General features: G+C 39.6%; 3 protein-coding genes across 4 annotated transcripts in view; 1 reads left to right on the forward strand and 2 right to left on the reverse strand.

Moving 5' to 3' along the window:
- sytl4 (synaptotagmin-like 4) overlaps positions 1-8,759 on the reverse strand; it is a 16,304-nt gene extending 7,545 nt beyond the window's left edge. Inside the window, exons 1-9 of the mRNA XM_085433191.1 lie at positions 8,403-8,759; positions 7,017-7,206; positions 4,065-4,280; positions 2,086-2,195; positions 1,846-1,957; positions 1,575-1,760; positions 639-753; positions 473-563; positions 266-360 (exon numbers count right to left, since the gene is read on the reverse strand). Of these exons, the coding sequence (XP_085289317.1) occupies positions 266-360; positions 473-563; positions 639-753; positions 1,575-1,760; positions 1,846-1,957; positions 2,086-2,195; positions 4,065-4,280; positions 7,017-7,135 (1,044 nt within the window). The 5' untranslated portion in view covers positions 7,136-7,206; positions 8,403-8,759. The remainder of the gene's footprint in view (positions 1-265; positions 361-472; positions 564-638; positions 754-1,574; positions 1,761-1,845; positions 1,958-2,085; positions 2,196-4,064; positions 4,281-7,016; positions 7,207-8,402) is intronic.
- An 898-nt stretch (positions 8,760-9,657) lies between these two features.
- On the reverse strand, positions 9,658-14,038 carry tyw2 (tRNA wybutosine-synthesizing protein 2). Its single transcript, XM_085433216.1, has 7 exons — positions 13,817-14,038; positions 13,513-13,681; positions 13,212-13,410; positions 12,963-13,113; positions 12,765-12,874; positions 12,343-12,500; positions 9,658-11,951 (listed from the first exon to the last, which is right to left on the reverse strand). Exons 1-7 carry the CDS (start codon positions 13,867-13,869, stop codon positions 11,586-11,588), a joined length of 1,206 nt encoding a protein of 401 aa, XP_085289342.1. The 5' UTR covers positions 13,870-14,038; the 3' UTR covers positions 9,658-11,585.
- The window catches only part of zdhhc9 (zDHHC palmitoyltransferase 9), a 31,835-nt gene continuing 25,733 nt past the window's right edge, over positions 14,026-20,127 (forward strand). The window contains exon 1 of one of the 2 annotated variants that reach the window (XM_085433234.1): positions 14,026-14,224. In XM_085433234.1, coding sequence (XP_085289360.1) covers positions 14,196-14,224 — 29 coding nt within the window. In that variant the 5' untranslated portion in view covers positions 14,026-14,195. Of the gene's footprint in view, positions 14,225-17,538; positions 18,386-20,127 lie in introns of those variants that run through there. The other variant, XM_085433226.1, reaches the window with a different exon arrangement.

Below are 20,127 nucleotides of genomic sequence, written 5' to 3' on the forward strand. Positions count from 1 at the left end.
TTTGATCAAATCTAACAGCCCAGAATGTCACTTCTTCTGCCCTTGTCATCACCTCTGCTGTCAAAAATCATCCTTAGACATACTTAAACATCCTCTGAAACTGGAAAGGTAGCACTGGGGATTAAAAGAAGGCAATAAAATGGTTGCAGGATCCGTTTTTGATGATTCTTTCACATAGCTACATTGATGGAAACAATGTTATCCTTGGTAATTAACTTTAATGTGACATTATAAAATCTAAGCAGCTACACACACACACACTCGCCTGTATATCCAAGCCTGGTACAGATCTGCTCCTTTTGCCCAGTGATGCCTCTGATGTGTCACGTTCATTACGCAGGTCCAGTGTTGATGCATACTCTAATGAACACACCAGCAATTAAATACATATAATGAATACAGAAAAAAAACAAACACATTTTTGTTGTGATTATGGGGAACAACACTGCACATGTTAACAGACAATACAAACCTGCAGGTTTTGTGCCTCGCTTGATGCTCTTCTTAAAGAGTCTATCAACATCCAGCTCTGGGTTTACAGTGGAGGATTTTACTTCTGGGGCCTAAAGTGACCAGAAACAAGATGCAGTCAGAGAAGAAGGTGGCGAAAATATTTCAAACAATGAAAACTATCTTACAGTGTTGATCTCTGCGTTGGTGGTTTCACTGCTGACAGTATCTGCTTTGATGGAGACAGTCAGACTGGAATTACTGGATCCTACTGGGCTGGTCCGAACAAAGCTGTTCTCCTTCCTGGTTGGCAAAAGAAACAGACATTTAACAACTACAATAAAGACCTTTTTTGTTCTAATATACAAATAAAAACTTTTAGTTTTGTAAAGAAGTCCCATTAGCCTCAGATTTGTGTTTCATTTCAGTTGTGTGACCTCAGTTCTGAAATCGAGAATGGGAGAGCACTTTAATTAAAACTACTTTGGTGGATATTTGAGGCCTGTGACCCTACTTAGCATACAAACTGAAAACTGTATTAGAAACAAGCCCCCAGCTGGGCTTCCTAATTTAGATGGGATATTATGCTGTTCATGATCCCATTTCTAAGGATATAGCACAAATCAACACATAATTATACTGACAGTAACACGAACAAGTGTGAAGTCCAAGGTCAGATATGATGGAAACTTTGTTTAGATATACTAGGGCCTTACTTTGCAATAGTTTCTCATTTTTTTAAGTACCAACACAACTTAGAAATGATTAACAACTAGGTGAATATAGGAGATTAAATATGCTGCTTTACTATACTGCAACATCACTGAACTTTTGAGAATATTTACATTGTAATAAGTTCTTTCTTTAGTACACAAACATTTCAGGCTTAATAACAATCAAATGTAGGTTAAAATGGCTTTAATTGCTCTACTTTCTCATAACGCTGTCACATAAATATCATTATCTGTTAGTTTAAAAATACAGTCTACAGACCCCACTTTGATCTTAACGGTGTCAGACTAAATACTCTACTCAATTAGGAGCTAAACACCATGTAGAAGAGAGCTAAATGCTGCTATTCCGGTCTCAAAAATTGCTATTTGATCAGCTACATCTGGGTTTACCTTGGTTGCTCAGGCTCGGGGGTCACACGGCCAGACTCCGTCTCAGTTTTAACGCTGGCTATACTGGAACTTTCTACAGACTCCGTGTCACTGCGATTTGAGTTTGATTGGACCTTTAATTCTTCCTCCTCCTTTGATTCCAATGATGCCCTTGAAGTGATGGATCCAATATAACTGCTTGAATTACTGTCAACAAAAATGCGAGTTTGAGAAGTGGTTTAATGAACATTTTTAAAACCAGACAAAACTGATGTTAAGAGTGACAGCACACCTGTTGTCAACCATCTGAAGTTTCTGCTTCGTCAGAGACGGATACTTAGGAGGACCTGAATTTATTTCAGAACTACTCAACAGGACTTCACCTGCTGTCTCTCGTTTCTTCGCTATAAACACAGAACAAAAAACAAACAAGAAAAAAAAAAGTGAACTGTAACGTCACTGCTCTGACTGCAGGCCGGCTGATGTTTACATAACTAGCTCAACAGTTCTACTTCCTGTTAACTGTACTCACATGGCTGCTTCTTTCTCAGGGAGACTCTCACTAGGTCATGCCCAGGTGTTGTAGAGAAACGGTTGACCCGCTGATTGTAGAACCAGTCACCCGTTCTTTTCTTGACATCACTAGAATCCCATATAAATATTCATCAGTTAACTAACAGATTTGTTAATGGTTATCCAACAAGGTGTGAGCAGTATGTGACCAATATGTGAGAGTGCAGAACACGACATATATAGTGATTATCCTGAAAACAAGCAGTTCTGGGTTTTCATTGATGTTTCTGTTAATGCCCAAAAAATGTTGCAAGACAACGAGGAGAGGAAGAGATGAGTGGTGAGATACATTTCACACTGCATAGCTGATCATCAACAGATGTGGTTTGCAAGACCAACAGTGATTTTTCATACAAATATTTGGTTATTTATTACTACTATATTGACAAATACAGTAAAAATCTAAAACAAATGGGTTAAACCAGATACTCTGTCTGGATGGCACCAATAATATTGTGAGAAAGTTTAGAGTCATTTTTCACCAGGATGTCCTTTAACGCACACATAAAACAAAACTTTAGGACTGCCTTCTTTCATCTGTTCAGTACGGCCAAAAATGACATAACATCTAATTACTCTGTTACTCCAGAGTTGGACTATTGTAATTACCCATTATCAGGTTATTCTAAAAGCTCATAGAAAGCCTTTGGTCCAAAAACACCACAACAAGCACTAACAGGAGCTAGAAGGAGAGATCATATTTCTCCTTTGTCAGGTCCCATCACATCTTAAAGACCTCTTAGTATCATATTATCCCTATAAACAACTCAGACTGCAGGCTTACTTCAGGTACCAATCCCTTCTCCTTTGGAACCAGATCTCAGTTCATCTTCAGGAAACACCCTCTCTACTTTTAAGATCAGTTTACAACTTTTTGATAAAGCTCATATTTAGAGCCAGATCAGATGAACCTGAACCATAATTTTGTAATTCTGTTACAGGTTTAGGCTGCTGGGGGCACTTTGTATTATACACAATGCAAAATAAAACCTAGCAAATCATCATTAGTCTCAAAAGCAATTCATGCGCTGTCACTTCACGTGACAGAGAAATTCATGTGTCTGTTGAACTTGGATGAATACCAAAAGCAGCTCTTCCAGTGGCTAGTCAAAACCTCCCAGATGCTGTCCGCTGACTTATCCAAGTTACACAAAAATGTTCATGTATCATAGAAGTGCCTGACATGTAGGAACACCCAAGAAGACAAACAGCTGACTGGCACTGTGTCACCTGGAAACCTGAAGGACCAATCCTATAGCATCTTTGTAAGCCACTGCAAACCTGCATCAATGATGAGCTATATTCATAACTGAGATAATTAATGGGCAGAAATGAATTGAAAGGCCACATATTTCTGAGGCAATGCAGACTTTAAAGCTCAGTGGGCTATCATACTCAAGAATTGGCAAAACCAAATTTTTCCTGGTTAAGAATTGGCTTAACCAGGAAAAACTGGTTTCGCCAATTTAAATAAAAATATCAATAAAAATATTTTACCCTTCAAATCACCAAAGAGAAAAATGACAATAGAGTTTTAATTGCTTTAATATGTGATTAAAAAATTACCATTATAATTTTCTGGCCAGTATCTGCATTCAAAACTACACAACCTGCTCTCAAAGTTGGTGAGGATTTTGGACAAGGATGAAATATTTCTTTTCAGCCACAATGGGCACCTTAAATTATTCTGAACCAATCTTATACATCGTCCTAAAAATATTCGTTTGTGTGTAAAATGTGGAAGAAAATCTACAGCTGAAAATTGTCAAGGCAGTTTGCTTTGAGAAATGGCTGCTTAAGTATTTAAATATTCAGAAGCACGAATGGGAATCTTACTTGGGCTTTGATGGAAATCTCTCAAATATAAAACATCAACCTAACCCCACACACCCTGTTCTTTGAAGATACAATATTTGTTTAATTTAAAACGTTTCTTACGATTCTTTGGCACACACGTTGCACAGCCAGGATCCATCGGGCAGGACCATCCGGCAGTTGCGACATACGACGTGATTGCACATCTTACACTGGCTGGAAAAAACAGTCAGTCGGCTCAAAGGCTCCAGGCATCGGCCACAGCTATGCTGACTGTATTTTTCACTGGCACGTTTGGCCCCTTTCCTCTTAACATCCTGCAGCTCTGTCTTCAACTTCCTGAGCCAAACACGCCACACAAATGCCACATAGTCAGTTTCACTTAAACAGTCATATGGCAAAGTAAACATTTTGCTGGATTTCTTTAAAAGAACAAAACAAAACAACCCAAAAACAAACAGTACATGAAGTAAGTTTTTAAACATATACTTTTTGTAAATGTTAAAGTATAATTTTATTTCAGAACTTGTGGTCATTATCAAGGTGTAGTCCATAAATATTACTCAATTACTGTAAAGCCTGATATAAAGAAGTAATAGTGCGAGACAAGAATTATGAAATTAAAATAATATGTACAGTGTCTTTGTTACTCAGCTTCTAGTGTAAATTTGTCTTGTGCATTAAAGAACTTGGGCGGAATGTTGTTTAATTTTTTTAAATACTTGTGCAAATAAAATGAGACATTGTTGCTGATAACAAGATTAGACTTTACTGCAATACTTCAATTCAGCAAAATATGTTAACTTCAGAGGGCAGGTGGATTAAATTCATCTGCATTAAGCAAAACTGACAATTTGGTAAATTGTCAGTTTTGAACAAATTTCTAATCTGTAATGTACAACCCACCCCAACACATGTTTACGACTTACAGTGTACAACAACAGAAAAGATTTACAAAAGCAGGACAAATGCCTAAAAGGCTTAAATATCTTAAATTACAGAATAAACTTAAGCAATGAAGACTGAACATTATAAACACTAGAAATTAAACATCTTAGCAAAATACTGAATGTGTCTCAATACAGTCAAAATATTGGCCTCAGTTCTCTATAGCCGAGTCCTCAGTCTAACAATCCTGCACTGAAATCTCTGCAGAGGTTTCTGGAACGACTTCGCCTGCTTCCAAAGTGCACAGTCAGACGAGGCTTTAAGTTCTTTTTCTTTAACAGAAGAACTTAAACTGCAACAACACTTGCATCAAACAGAACATGCATGCATTTTTTTAACCTTACCGAACACCTATACTGTTTAAAATATGTTGTCTATAATATGTTTTATGATGGGCCAGATGAAGGCCACAACATGAAACATATCAGATAAACAAACCGTATGTATTCCCGGAGCTTTAGCTTCTTCAGGTTCTTTTGACTGCTAATTTTATACAGTTGCAGTTTTTAAAATGTCCTGGTGACCACATCAATGCTAATGTAGATCATACTTTAATATAAGTGCAAAGTTTTGTTGTTTTTTCCTTTTATAAAGAAGGAGCTTTGAAGTAGAAACACTCCATGCTTCATATGATGCACCGAGTGTTTCTTCTACACACCTCTTCACTCTGTTCGTATGTACACCACTTTGTATTTATTAGTCATTAATAATCTCTGGCTCTCTTCCACAGAGTGTTTTACGTTTGTCTTTCTCCCCTTCCTCACAACCGGGTCATGGTAGGTGGCTGCCCCTCCCTGTGTCCTGCTGGAGGTTTTGTCCTGTTTAAAGAGAGATTTTTTCTTCCCACTGTCACCAAGTGCTTGCTCATAGGAGCTCATCTAAATTTGTGGTCTTCTTTTCTCTTTACAGTACAAAAGTGCCTTGAGGTGACTCTTGCTGTGATTTGGTGCTCTATGGATAAATATGAGTTGAAGTAAAAGTGAGCAGTCTCAGATACTTTTCAAGATGCTCGTCAAGCGCCAATAGCTCCAGAATGACTTAATGATATCTAGCACTGCACAGTGCACTGTTGCCTCATGGTAACAGGGTCCCTACTTTGAGGGAGTTTGCATGTTCTCCCCATGTCTGCATTTGTTACTCGAGGTAGTTCAACTTCCTTTCAGAGTCCAAAGACATGCACATTTGGTTAACTGGCGATTCGAAATCAGCTGATGTAAGATAAAACGCTTTACATGTATAGAATGAAGTTCTCTACAAATATATTTTTAGTTTTAAGCACTCTGAGTGAACAGTAAGTGTGGAAAAGCACTACATTGCAAGTACATTACATAGTGTTTTCTTCATAATGATGCAAGACGGGGGACCTATGGACAAGGTTTCCAAACAATATTAAATAGATGAAAACAGAGGCTCATTCAGAAAGCGACTAAAGCAATATCTGTGGAATTTTAATCCAGTTGCAACTGACACATTACAGTTTTTGATTGCTATTGTTATTTTATTGTATTAGTTTTGTCATTACATTTCTTTTTGCAGCGTTGATATTTTGAATAGATGTGCATTTTGTTAAAACTAAATGGAATTCTAATAAAAACAAAACAATCAGCAACAGTCAAACAATGAATCCAGATGCATCTAATACTGTAAGAGACAGCAATAAGTATCTAGAGCCAACACATTAACAACAGTGACACTGACAGTGTTTTTGTTTTGTTTTTTTCTTTAAAAATAAAATCAGATTACAATATCTATATCTTTTGTTCTCCTATTTTTGTCTATTATTTTTATCTATGAAAACCACAAAGCCACCATGCCAATATTACTTTAACTGGATTAAGCTACTATCATCCAGCTCTTAGTTGAACCCTGACAATAAATATCAAGTCCCTACAAGTATCAAATGCCAACTGGGCAAATTTCTAAATAATTAAAATACTATCTGAAAAGTTGAATATAACGCATGGGAATACTTTTGTGAAGTAAAAATGGCTAAAAATAAAACAGAATAGAAGTGCAGTAAAAAAATAAATATATAAGCGGCAGATATGAGTTGATTTTGGTACTTCTAACAACTAAATAACAAGTGACTAACTGACAGGTGTGGAAAAATTAGGAGCCTCTTCTCACCGCACACGCTGGTCCTCAGCCTGTCTCAGCTTCTCATCTCGTCGCAGCACCTCCAGGATCAGCTCCCGCTCGGATTCAGACAGGAAGCCCAGGTTTATCATGTCAACAGCCTCTGGCATGGCGTCTGTATCCAAGAACCCTTAGTGCAGGTGAACTGGCTCAATCGAGTCACTTTTACATCGAGATGTCACTGAGGACAAAGCAAGAACATCAGGAGTTGAGCGTTTATGCAAAAAGTGTTTTTTTTAATTAAACCTTCCAACTAATGCTTGACTTTACTACAGGACAACCTGCTTTCCTATGATCTCCTGTAATGCAAGCTCACCAGAGCCCTTGAGTGAAAACAGGAACTTAGTGACTCGAATCCCTGTGACGACAATACAGCCAGACAGAAACAGTTGTGTTTATGTGGTTTTAATCAAATAACTGGGAGACGACTGAGTGACCTTTCCTTCTTCCTGTTGGCTTCCATACAGGGAAGTTGCTGCTGCCAGTATGCCATCCTGCATAACTCAGCTGGAGATTTCTCATTGGATTATTTAAATCTCATGCCAACATCAACAGCAAAGCTTGCCTGGTGGGAATACTGATAAAACAACCAGGAATACTTTCTATTTCAAGAGACGACTCTGGAAGTTTCTGGCTGAAATGACCTAAAGAAGAACCAGGATGTGAGAGGATTTTAAAATCCCACAGAAAGCCTCTGCCCCGGTGAAAGCAAAAGACAACATGAACTTGGCTACGGTGCATGGTTCCCACCCTCTAAGGATACAGAGAGCAGGGTGGAGTTCAGGAGCTGAAACATTAATTTAAACCCAGCATCAGCCTTGTCATCTGTCATGTCCCCATCTGAAACTTTATGCTCCATTTAAACTCCCCGCAGGGTGATTTAGGCAGGAGCAAAATGAGGCAAGCTGTGAGAAAGCTCCCGTTTCTAAGCACGCGTGGAAAACGTGATAACTTCTTCCTCATTGTTTGAATGCCTGGAGCCTGTTATTATGATGAAGGGTTGAAGAATACCTGCAGGGCAACTTAGTGAGAGAATAAGCTTCAAGGAAACGGTCAATACTCTGAGTTAGTGAGCACGTAATTCTTTACCAATCGTAAACATAAAGGAGGTAAAAGCATTAAAAACAATAAACAACGCTGACAGATTTAAATACAGACTGGAAGAGTTAAAAAAAGAACTCGACTATGAGTCGCTAACTGCGCCTTATCTGAAAGTCTAATTAACGCTAACGTTACATCAAAAGACCGCCTGAGACTTCCCTTTTTCCTGCTGCACAGACCGGTCTGTAAACTCTACACGTTACAACTGCTGCGAATTTTACTAAATAAAAATAATTTAAAAAAAGGCTCGGACTCATTAAAGGAAATTAAACACACCTGTTGGTAGAAGTCCACGGAGAACAGCCACTATACGACTCGCAACTCACTCCCGAGAGAAAAGACAGGCAAAAGTGATACCAGCAGCACGCGAGCTCACCGCGCGCTCACAATCACACCACCGGGTAGGTACACACAGCTGTACTCTGCTTCGTGGTTAAAACACAACCGTGCCCGAGTCTCCTTAATTGCTGATTTTGTGGCGGAAGATAAGTAAAGTTCGCAGGAGACGCTCAGGAGCGCCTCTCTCTCTCCACATTTTCCATGACAGGTGCTTTTCCTTTGCTCTATTTACCGGAGGAGGGCTGGGTGTGGAAAATCTCGCCCATATCTTGGTTTCCTTTCTCCCCCAAGCTGTTTTTTTCTAATCCTTGGAAACTTGGAACAAAGAAAGTGCATGCATATGCGCTTTTCATTAAAATTTGCACCTAAATGTGTGAAATTCAATATGCAAACGAGAGAGAGAGAAGCACAGCAGATAGTTACACATAGTTGTAATACCGGGCTATTATTTGTTGTTAGGGCACAGCCATAAGAGAGCAGAGCATAAAGAAAATGATTTCTGAGTTTTAAAAAATGACAGCAGCTTTTAAGCCTGAAACACATGTCGTTTAAATAAAATAAAAACAACAACAACAAACTTTCAAAGTCCTTTTTGGAAGAAAACCCCTCCCCTTCCTGTTGTTTCATGTCTTATTTTACTGTAAAAGCCCAAAAAATGTTTACTTAGTAAACGCATTTTTGATTATAAGATTGAATTTATCACCACTTATCCCTGCATAAACTATTATTTAGGTTAATACGTTTTTCAGTACATGTAATGTTCTGTTTGTTTTCATGTCTGTTTGATAACTGGGCGGTGGTAGTGACCTCAATCTAAGGCAAACCTAATAAATCTATAGGATTAAAACAAGCTATGCTACCTTGCTAATCTAACTAGACCATGACTTTGATACATGTCAAGTGCTTCAATATTATTAACACATTTAAATGCATAAATAAAGAGAAATAGGATGAAACAGACAGATAAAGAAGGATAAATGACACATTTGAGCACCACAAGCCAGATTAGCTTCATTGCCCCAGGGCATTGATTTCTCCAGGAAGGATGGACCCATCCATCCGTGCAGAACATATCCCCCAATTAAGGTTCAAATCTCTCGTATCAACTTAACTGGATTCAGACCACGTGCCTGCAAAAAGCCAAATCATATGATTCACATAACTTCTCAATGTATGAAAACTGCATTCTGCAGACATTTATTCAGGCTTTTCCTTTAATATGTCATGCATATAGGTCATGGTAGTAAAACATTCCCCCTTTAAAGCAAACAAAAAACAACAACAAGGAGGGTTGTGGATCTTCAATCATGGCAGATTTATGACTAATGCAGAATAACAGTGATAATAGTGTATTTGCTTTCCAATGCAGCCACCCTCAATGGTACTAGTAATCAAACACACCTGAGAAATAGTACAACACAACAATGAGCTGCTCTTTAGCAAGGCACAGCCTGACTGTTTAGCTGCTTGCACTGTGACACTGTGACTCTGGTGCACTCGTGAAAGGGATTGGGGATTGCAACTAATTCCTATGAACGAGGAATTTCCAGCGCCGGTCATAAGTCCCTTGCATAAAAGTGAGGCAGGAAACCCGAGGCCTGTACTACGTTCAAAGCAAGTTCACATCTCCATACATTAGCCACAAGATGAGGCAAACCTACGAAGGTGGTTATAAACTCAACATGTCAACCCAGTGTTTCTCATAATCCAGCTACGAGCATGTTCACATGCCAGAAGAGTGCATATTTTAAGATGAGCAAGGTAGAATATTAGAAACATATGAAGAAGTCAAATGCGTCTTGTAATACAGCCACTGCAGGCAAAGCAGCTGTATTAGGAACGTGCTGTATTACAAGATGTGTAAATTCAAAGATTAATCAATATTAAAGCTCCAGGACATTCAAGAGTCTCACATGACTACAACTGCATATTCTGTTAAATTAACCACCTACTGTTTGATGTGTGCAAGATGATTTTAAACCTTATTCTTTCTTTCATAGCAAGTTCAATGTAAGTAAATAAAAAAAAAATTTAAACCAAAAAAAAAAATTCAATTTAAAGATTGAGTGTTTAAAAAGAAGGCAGATAGATTTCTTAGTGCCCAGACATTTTCATCACTACACAAATGCATGGCGCCACCTCATCAGAACTCAGCACATCTGCACCTAAAGGAAAAAGGACAGTATTTTAAAGATCACAGTGTTAAAGGAGGCATCTACATCCACTGTCAACAAACCTAGAACCACCTAAAATGCATCTTGAGATCCGTTCCCAGATGCTTCAACCCCCACTCACAAATTGTCTGAGGTGACCTCAGTAGCTCACGTGACAGTTAAGTGGGACAGCGTCTTTCACACTTTGGCCCCAGTGAGTCAGGCCCTTTTTCACATGATTGGGTCAAGGATTCTCAGGACCGCCTCCAAGGGGATAATCCTAACTAGGGGTTAAATACCTGGGATTCTATAGCAGTTGTTTTAGAACTAAAGGTGCTTCCTGGATGAGAGACAAACGGTATTGATGAACCTAAAGACGCCCAGTTGTTTCCTTTCTAAGCACTCAAGACTACCATGTCCTGGATGACTGAGAACTTACACAAACATATTCAATTTAAACCTGTAATTTATGTGAGCTTATCAAGTACAAAGCTTTGTTGCTCTGTTCTAGGATTATATTACAATATTAAGGATTAGAAAAAACGCTTTAGAACTGCTTTCAGCTAACAGAAACAAAAACATATGACTACAGTTTCTCCTGAGCATCTACATTTCTTAATCGTGCTCACTGAGGAAAGACAAAAACTAGAGCTTCCTTCTACCTGCGCACGTCCATGAGTCCATGGGCTTTTCCACAAGGTAAGGTCAGCAGCATAATTTAACCTGGCAACGCACCCAGAGTAAGAACTGAACCACCTTTGCAAGACTGGAGACCCAGGGTTAACCCCAAAGTTACGTTGCTAAGCCACAAATCCTGCTTTGTAGTACAGGCCTCTGGATAAATGATGGTTGCGGTTGGTTTATCACAGCCTGACAAATGATTAAACCAGCTTGTGTAGGGTTTGGTTAGAAACGTCTGTTTGTTTAACACCACAGTGTCTGTTTAGTGTTTGTGATGATTACTTTCTCAGGAAGGCCTGCACTCCAAGTCCAGCACGACATGGTGAACATGAGGTGCATATGACTTAACGTGCTCGATGTGCTGGATATTTGTTGTCCACTGTGTACCATTGAAGTCTTTTAAAAGAGAAGCGAAGTGCTTTGCCGTGTCTTCGGCCCAGGCCAGCCACACCTCTCTGTCTGCTTTTTTCCCAGAAACCTTCTGGGGGGCATCGCCGGCTGTACTGTGCTGTACTGGTGAGGTAACGTTCTGGTGTATATGTAAAACGCCTCCTGTTGCTCTCCTGAGCAGTCGACAGGCGACAGACCAGCCGTCCTCAGAGCTTGGTATGAGACCCAGGTTCACTCGGTCAGCGACGCCACACAGCTGGAGCTGGAAAAACCAAAGTTAGACAAAAAGAGGTGATTACAAAAACCTGTATAGCGTATCTTTTTTTCTTAAAGCGGAATAAAAGGCAATTACATTTTTATAATAATGGTAAAAACTCAAACGAAACTTGCTGGTCACACTTGCTGATGATCATTTAATCAAGAGGATTTAATTAGCAGTGCCTGGCTGATACTTGCCTTCTTAATTAAGGCTAAGTAAGGGTGTAGGTACGGCGCACAGTCCTGAGAAATCTATCTCATAGTTAAAATAGATATAGTTTTTATTAGAGGTGGACTTTCTCTGATGAAATAATCATTTCCCAAGGGACCAATCTAAAACTGTAGTATATAAACACCACATGCGGCATAAGATATAACGAATCGATGAACTTTACTTGGCGATTATCTCCTTGGTGAATCGTGCAGCGGTCAGACACTCCGTTTGCCTCGAGGTTTTTCTTTAGAGCTTCGACAGCGTTGGGGTTCCACTCACAAGCATGAACGTGACTGGCCTTTGCATGCACCAGATATGGGAGAGTGAAGTATCCAATACCTGAAGTAAGGCACAAATGGGAAAATTAAACAACAATATGCATCATAATTTGGTTGTTTTTAGGTAGCACACAGCTGTAAGAGCAATAGTACATGAGCAGTGAACTCAGCTGCACCTCCATTTGATTCAGAATTCAAGGAAACGACATCAGTCAGTAACTTTATTTCATATCTACTAAAATGGGTCCTTTTAACCTTCAAAAAGTTACATTTACCACAGATTCCTTTTATTGTAATCATATAATATATTTTCCAGTTTTATTACCTGCATATAAATCCACTACAGTCTCCCCTCTGCAGTCAAATCCAGCCACCCGGAGCTTCTCTGTTATGTTTCCAGCCGAGAACATGCACTTGGTAACATCAAACTCATAACTGAAACAAATGTGAAGCACACATTTTCACACACATTTTAGTCTAATAAGCATGTCCCCAAGTGCTGAAATCTATGACTGATTATTACCTAATGCCATTGTCTACATGTTTGACCCAGCTGTGCGCTCCTAGCAGCATCGTCACCTCAGGAGATCTAAATCCATCTCTTGAAATCCTCCTGATCTTTGCTAGGCGCTTTGCTCCCAGTCCTCTGGCCACTGTGCTCCAAAGCTGTTGATCTAAATGAGTTAAAAAGTAGCCAGTGAGCCTCCTCATGAATTATTCTGTACATTTAGCGGTAAAGTAAAACGTGGTGCAGTTTGAGATCAGTAGCTACCCATGTTTTCCCATAATGGCAGAACAAAACAAGTGTCTCCCAGCAGGACTAGGTCTCCATGTCGCTGGAAACTGCGAGGGATGTCTCTCTTCAGCTCTTCTGTCCATCTTTCACCATGAGACTCCAACAGCTCCTGGAGGACTTTCTCCAGTTTACTACTACTCGCCCTTCCTTTCTCTTTTTTTGACTGCAGTGCAGACTGTGATGAAAGCAGGACAGAAATGAAAATATTCACAGAAAAAAAAACAGCTATTACATTTTAAAGCTTGCTGTTAATAATAATTCGTTCAGCTTTAATTACCTTACTCCAAACTACTTCAAAATCATCATCTGAAGCCACAGTGGTCCTGAAAGACTGAAGATCGAGCTGGGACAAACAGGATGCTAAAATGGGCAGGAGGACTGTCCCATCTGAGTCTTTCACTAAACTCAAACTCAGGTCCAGAGCCCCTTTGGACTGTAGTGACCTCCTGTGAAATAAAATGCATGTTAAATATAATGTCAAAGTTATTTCAAACAGGCTGTTTGTTCAAATCAATCAGCTCCTTTTGATCTAATGCTAATTGCTAGCTGCCGTTGATAGCAATGACCAAATCGTGGATTACCTGAGCTTCTGAGCCTGACACTGAGGCACACGAAGGCATGGCACACTGTCCATCTGTAAACAAACAAATCAGCTCTATTTACGTTTAGATTACGATGCAAACAAAGACCAGATGCACGTCAACAACCGGGTAGAAGCTTCCCTACTAGACACAACCCGTGTTTCCAGTCGGACTGTTATGCCGGACGGACAACTCCGAAAACAAGCAGTTGATAAACCAAAAATATATTAACAAAAACAGCACCCGGCGAACACATTTTTAATGTTTTTGTCTCTATTTCTTTTACTGCTAGAAAACTACAGCTTTTCCTCAATTAAACGAGGCCAAAAACCATTAAGTGATAGCCAGTTTTGGAGAAGTTGCTCACGGAGCCCAATAGATGGAGACAAAAGGAAGAGAAATCAGAGGGTAAGTTGCGGAAGGTAAAGCAACTTTAATGTAAAGCAGACTAAAAATCCTCCAGAATCAATCTAAAACTAATATCTATAATAAGATATAAAAATTCAACTGTTTGGGTTTATTCTTAGTGGGCCTTTATTTATGTTGTATTTGTGTAATATAGTCAAGTTATTTTGTAGGCGTTTACAAATGCAACAGAAGCATCAGTAGACACGTGTACTCAAAGGCCACTTTATTAGGTACACTTTACTAGTACCCGCAGACCTTTGCAAACCTTCATGGCATAGATTCACCAAGGTGCAGGAAATATTTGTCAGATATTTTAGTTCATGTTGACATGATAGCGTCACACAGTTGCTGTTGATTTATTGGTTGCACATTCATGATAGGCTGTGGCATTTAAATGACGCTCACTTGGTACTAAAGGGTCCAAAGTGTGCCAAGAAAATGTCCCCCCACACCACCATTACCAGACTGAATGATTGATACAAGGCAGGATGGATCTATGCTTCCATGCTGTTCAAGCCAAATCCTCATCCTGTCATTTGAAGGACCAGGAACCGCTCTGTTGTCCAGTTTTAGCAAGTCCCTGCAAAATGTCACCTGCTTTTCTATTCTGATCGGAGTGGTACCCAGTTTGGTCTTCTGCTGCTGTAACCATCTGCTTCGCTGTTCAACATCTTGTGTTTGGAGATCCTCTTATGCAAAGCTTCGTGGTAACAAGTGTTTATTTGAATGGTTATTTGAGTTAATGTTGCCTTTCTGTTAGCTTGAAGCAGTCTGGCCATTGTCCTCTGACCTCTGGCATAAACCAGTGAACTGCCACTGACAGGATATTTTTTTCTTTTTCGGACCATTCTCTGTAAACCCTAGAGATGGCTCTGCAGCAAAATTCAATTTCTGAAATACTCAAATCACCCATCTGGCACCAACAACCATGCCACCTTCAAAGTCACTTAAACCACCTTTCTTCCTCATTCTTATGTTTGGTTTGAACTTCAGCAGGTCTTCTGGACCATGTCTACACGCCTAAATGCAGTTAAGTTTTTGCTAAACAAATTTAAGGACAAATTTGACTGCAAATTTAGGAAAATGATAGTATGCACCTGTGAGATGTCCAATGGCCAGGAATTCCAAATTTCTTCTATTAGCAGGGCTGCAGTCCCAAAAACAACTGCAGTTTGATATGAGTTGTAATAGCCTTTTGGAGTATGTGTTTGTTAGTGCCCAAAAGATGGAGGCAGTATTGGCATGCCTATCTCAGACAATTTTCCTTTTCTTCCGAGATTACGTTATCTGTCTATTAGTGTGTATGACGTTAGATCAGTCATGCCACCACTGAGCGTTCCCCTTAAAAAAGATCGGCCCTGTTTGACAGATCTAACGAAACGTGTCATCTGAATTTAAATTCAGACTTTAAGCTGTCTGCAGCTGGGGGTGCATTTGAACTTGAGAGGGCGGGTGGGTCAATGCTACATCTGACACATCACCCATCATCTCTGTGTTTGATGAGGTGTTGGAGATGTTATCAAAGCAGCATGAGTGAACTGAGGCAATATTGTAGCATTGTAACATATGATATATATACTATAATTTAAAAAATTGTTATATATTTGTTATATAAATATTCATTTGTTATATAAATAAAACACTAATAATTCTTATGAAGAAATACACATCTAATGAAAATGCTGTCCTTCTCCTGACTGTCTATGAGCACAATCGACAACATCTATTCAAAACTTAAAAACTCTATCAAACTATAATTATCCATAACTGTAAATTTGCAATTTTGCACATTTATATTAACCTGTAGATTTGCAATTTTTGTGCGTATCTCTACATGTACTCTGTATATATTATCACTGTGACAGTGTTGCAACTACTTGCACTTTAAATTCTGATTACACCCACACATAAGCTACAAGATCTACACTGTTTTACTTATTACTACTTTCTTTTTAGTGTTTTTAGTTGTGTGAAGGGAACCTGCAAAGTAAGAATTTCATTACTCTGCGTAACCTTTTGTGTTTTGCAGTGTACATGACAATAAACTACTTGAATCTTGAATCTTAAATCAAGGAAGAGAGGTCATTGACATTAATCAGTCTGGAAAGGGTTACAAAGCCTCTTATAAGGCTTCGGACTCCAGCAAACAGCGAGAGCTTTAATCCACAAATGGATACACCTTGTAACTGTTAATGATTTCATAATCAGAAAGAGACGGAGCGAAAAATTGCATCCATGGGAGAGCTCCAAGGAAAAAAACCACTACTTACCAAAAAGAACATATAGGCTCACCTCACATATGCCAAAAACATCTTGATGATCCCCAAGACTGTTGGGAAAATAAACGGTGGTCTATTAAGACAAAAGTTTAACTTTCTTGAAGGTTTACATCCTGTTACATCTGACATAAAGGTAGCACAGAATTTCATAAAGAGAGCATCATAACAAAAGTCAGACACGGTGGAGGTAGTGCCAGACCATCGTCTGAGGCTGCTTTTCTGCTTCAGGACCTGTTCGACTTGTTTTACTTGATGGAACCGTGAATTCTGCTCTCTACCAGAAAATCATGAAGGAGAATGTCAAGCTGTCAGTTTGTGCCCTGAAGCTTAGCGTACTTGGGTTATGCATCAGAAAAAAGATCTGAAACACAGCTAGTCCACCTCTGAATGACTAAAATAAATAAACAAATAAGTAAAACTGAAGGTTATGGAGTGGCCAAGTCAAGGTCTGACCTTAGATGCTTTGGCGTGACCTTAAACACTTCATGTTGGAAAACCCTCCATGTGGAGGGTTTATATATATATATATATATATATATATATATATATATATATGCATGCTTATATACTTTGCAATTAGCTTGAAACATGTAAGTGTGAAAAATATGCCAAAAATAATAAATGAGGGCGGGGACAAAGAGTTTTTCACACCATTGTGCACACATGGTGTTAGAAATGCAAGCGTATTACTAATATAGCTTACGTACACAGTGCAACAATTCATGTGGTCAAATCTTCAAAATGTATCGGTTTGTTTTAGCCTGTCAAACTGTCATGTATGATGCAGAAGAAATAAGATCAAAAAAAGACCTCTGCATTGCTTATCTCTGCTCTCGTGGGGGATTAATCCCTCTGGTTTCCATTACCAATTAACTCCAATAAAACACTTCACGCTCTGCTCCCTTGGGCAATACGATAGGCGAGCAATTTAGCATATTAATGTGATCAAGACAGGACCTGTTCCTGTGTCCTTTGTTCCCTTTTTCTTTCACCTGTCCTGCCCCTTTAAGATTAGATATTTCAATCTAGGCGTGTTTCCTGCTACCATTGACTGAAACCGAGAGCTGGCAGGCTGTAGGGGGGGAAAGGCATATCCAAGAGCTTTACATATTCCTGGACACACTGGCGATTCTTTCTTATTTTTATTTTTCTTTAAATGAAGGCTGTTGAACCAGCAGTGCAGTCACAGTCTAACAGCCTGTTTGTGAAGACCCAGCAGCTGCTCGCCCGTAAAACCATTTATGATTTATCGAGATGACATGAATGTCAGTCGGTCAAGGTCCGCTCTTCCGATTGAAAAGCTGGATTTTCAGGTTTCTGGTGGGAATCATCTGCTGCACGCATTTGGATGAATTTCTCCTGATTTCCAGAGGTGCCCGGACCGTGAAGGGATTGAGGTTGTTTGAGCGGAGAGGGAGGCTCACTGTGGGAATGACATGCTGCAGTAAAGACGGGAAATAATATGGATTAGAAAACGCCGATGATGTGACTGCGACACTTTGAATGGTCAGAAAATGCTTCCCAGCCGCCACTTAGCGCACAAGTCTTTAATATCACTCATTAACTGGACTGTTTTTGACTAAATAGTATTTTGGGAAGGGGCTACATGTGCGCAGATCCCCTCCCGAGCCATCGGCGTATTGTCTGAATCCCTTTGCAGTATAAATACTTGTATTGACCCAAAGAAGCGCACACTGCTGATCTGAGAAGAGGACACCATGTCGGCGGTGATGATAACACGAAAGGTGCGAAAATGGGAGAAGCTCCCGGGGAAAAACACTTTCTGCTGCGACGGACGGGTGATGATGGCCCGGCAGAAGGGCGTCTTCTACCTGACCCTCTTCCTCATCACCGGGACCTGCGCCCTCTTCTTCGCTTTCGAGTAAGTCATACCCCGTGGCAAAGTTATCAGCTGCTCCAAAAAGTGTTTCCAACTCCCTTTAGGCTTCTTATGCCTTTTCCGGTTGCCAAAATATCACGTCTTATAGCCTTATCCAACATTTGTCAACTTTAGAGGTGCATAAAATCAGTATAAACTCACATAATAAATATTTTAGCTTCAATCAAAAACATCCATCACTGCTTAATTTACGTGTTAGAGATGTCCGCTCTGAGAATATAGGTTATTTGATCATGAAATGCATTAACAATTTATTTTGATTGATTGATCTGGAAAGCAGTATCCACCTTCTCAGAACTCAGAACTAGCTGAATATCCTAATGCATCACAAAGAGTAACGTAAAGTCCTCACCTTTGATTAGGTTAAATCACCAAATCAAGCTTTTACTGTTATCCTCATCTCAGTCATGTGTAGTTGATCTGAAAATGATTTCTTTAAGGGAGTATTGGATTTTTGTTACCTTTCTAAACCTACTTAATGGTAATGTGATCCTGGGCTCGGTGGTGGGCAGTAAATGTAACCTCCTTTTATGGTTTTCTTTTGTAACAGGCAACAATTTCACTTTGATAACCTCGTATTCGTGTCTTGTTGATCTAAATTCTCTTCCTGACAGAGAAGATGGTTATGACTGACCACATACTGAGTTGTTCAATATTTAATGACACAAGTCATTCAGCTTTGGTTTTGCGGCCCTTTTTTTTTGGTCTCAGCAGTTCTGTCCCAATCCACTACTTGCACAACCCATTGTACTCATCATCCAGGCAAGCACTGTCGACCTGCTCGGATGCTGCTGGTGAAGCCAGATCTCATCAGTTCATGCTGTACTGAGGAGTGCCTTTTAATAAAATGAAGAACATGGACGTGGCTCATAAAGCAGTGCTGCTTACACTTTCTGTCCACGTCCTTGTTATTTCCTCTTTTCTTTCTTGGTAGTTTTTAAATGACACACAGAACACAATGATTTGGCACAAAATCCTGCTGTGTAACACAGTAACCTCCGTTGACTGTGGGTGTGTATGCGGCTACCAGGCCAAATGGATTTGGAGCATAGTGGCGAGGAGAAGTAGCTGCTCTTGCATAGTGCCAGGCCCTTCCCGTCTCTGTCTGCCTGCACGTTAATGGCCTCTTGCTTTCCTCTGAGTCTGCACAGAAGGAGCTGTTGTCCGGCTCAGAGCACAGAGGGAAAAGGATGATACTGCTCACGCTGAGCATCCAGAGCTGGGAGGAGGCGTTATGATAACTGATAGCTAGAGGGTCGTTAACTTGCTATGTTCATATTACAGCACAATATAATTATCTTTCTGGGTGGGACAGCTACTGAAGTTGGGCCCGAGCAACATGGGGGTAATTGCTAAATTCAGTTACATGGCAACTTGATACATTGAAGCTATGACAGGGTGAAAGCCATCAGCAGAAAGGCTCTGAGGTATAATGCATTCACAAAATGCCAATTTAACTAGTGATAGAAGCATTAAAACACCAAGTCTAAGCTCTTTGCTATTGTAGAATTATTTGTCAGCTAGTGCGAGCGCTGTAAGTAACAGCTGTTTTCATAATTAATGCATCTGCTGTTGATTATGTTCATTTTCTGCATTTTCCAGAGTCTGAGACTGCTTGTTCAGAGTACTTATTTTATCTTAAAACCCGACTGAAAAACCTTCCCATCGCTTGTCACCCATAAATAAATAACAACTATTGCATAATCATGAAACTTAGCACAGAC

This window comes from Copadichromis virginalis, linkage group LG2, assembly GCF_057382275.1.
Source record: "Copadichromis virginalis isolate Kocher_CV1m ecotype Utaka linkage group LG2, C_Virginalis_male_GT1.1, whole genome shotgun sequence".
NCBI classification, from domain to species: Eukaryota; Metazoa; Chordata; class Actinopteri; order Cichliformes; family Cichlidae; genus Copadichromis; species Copadichromis virginalis.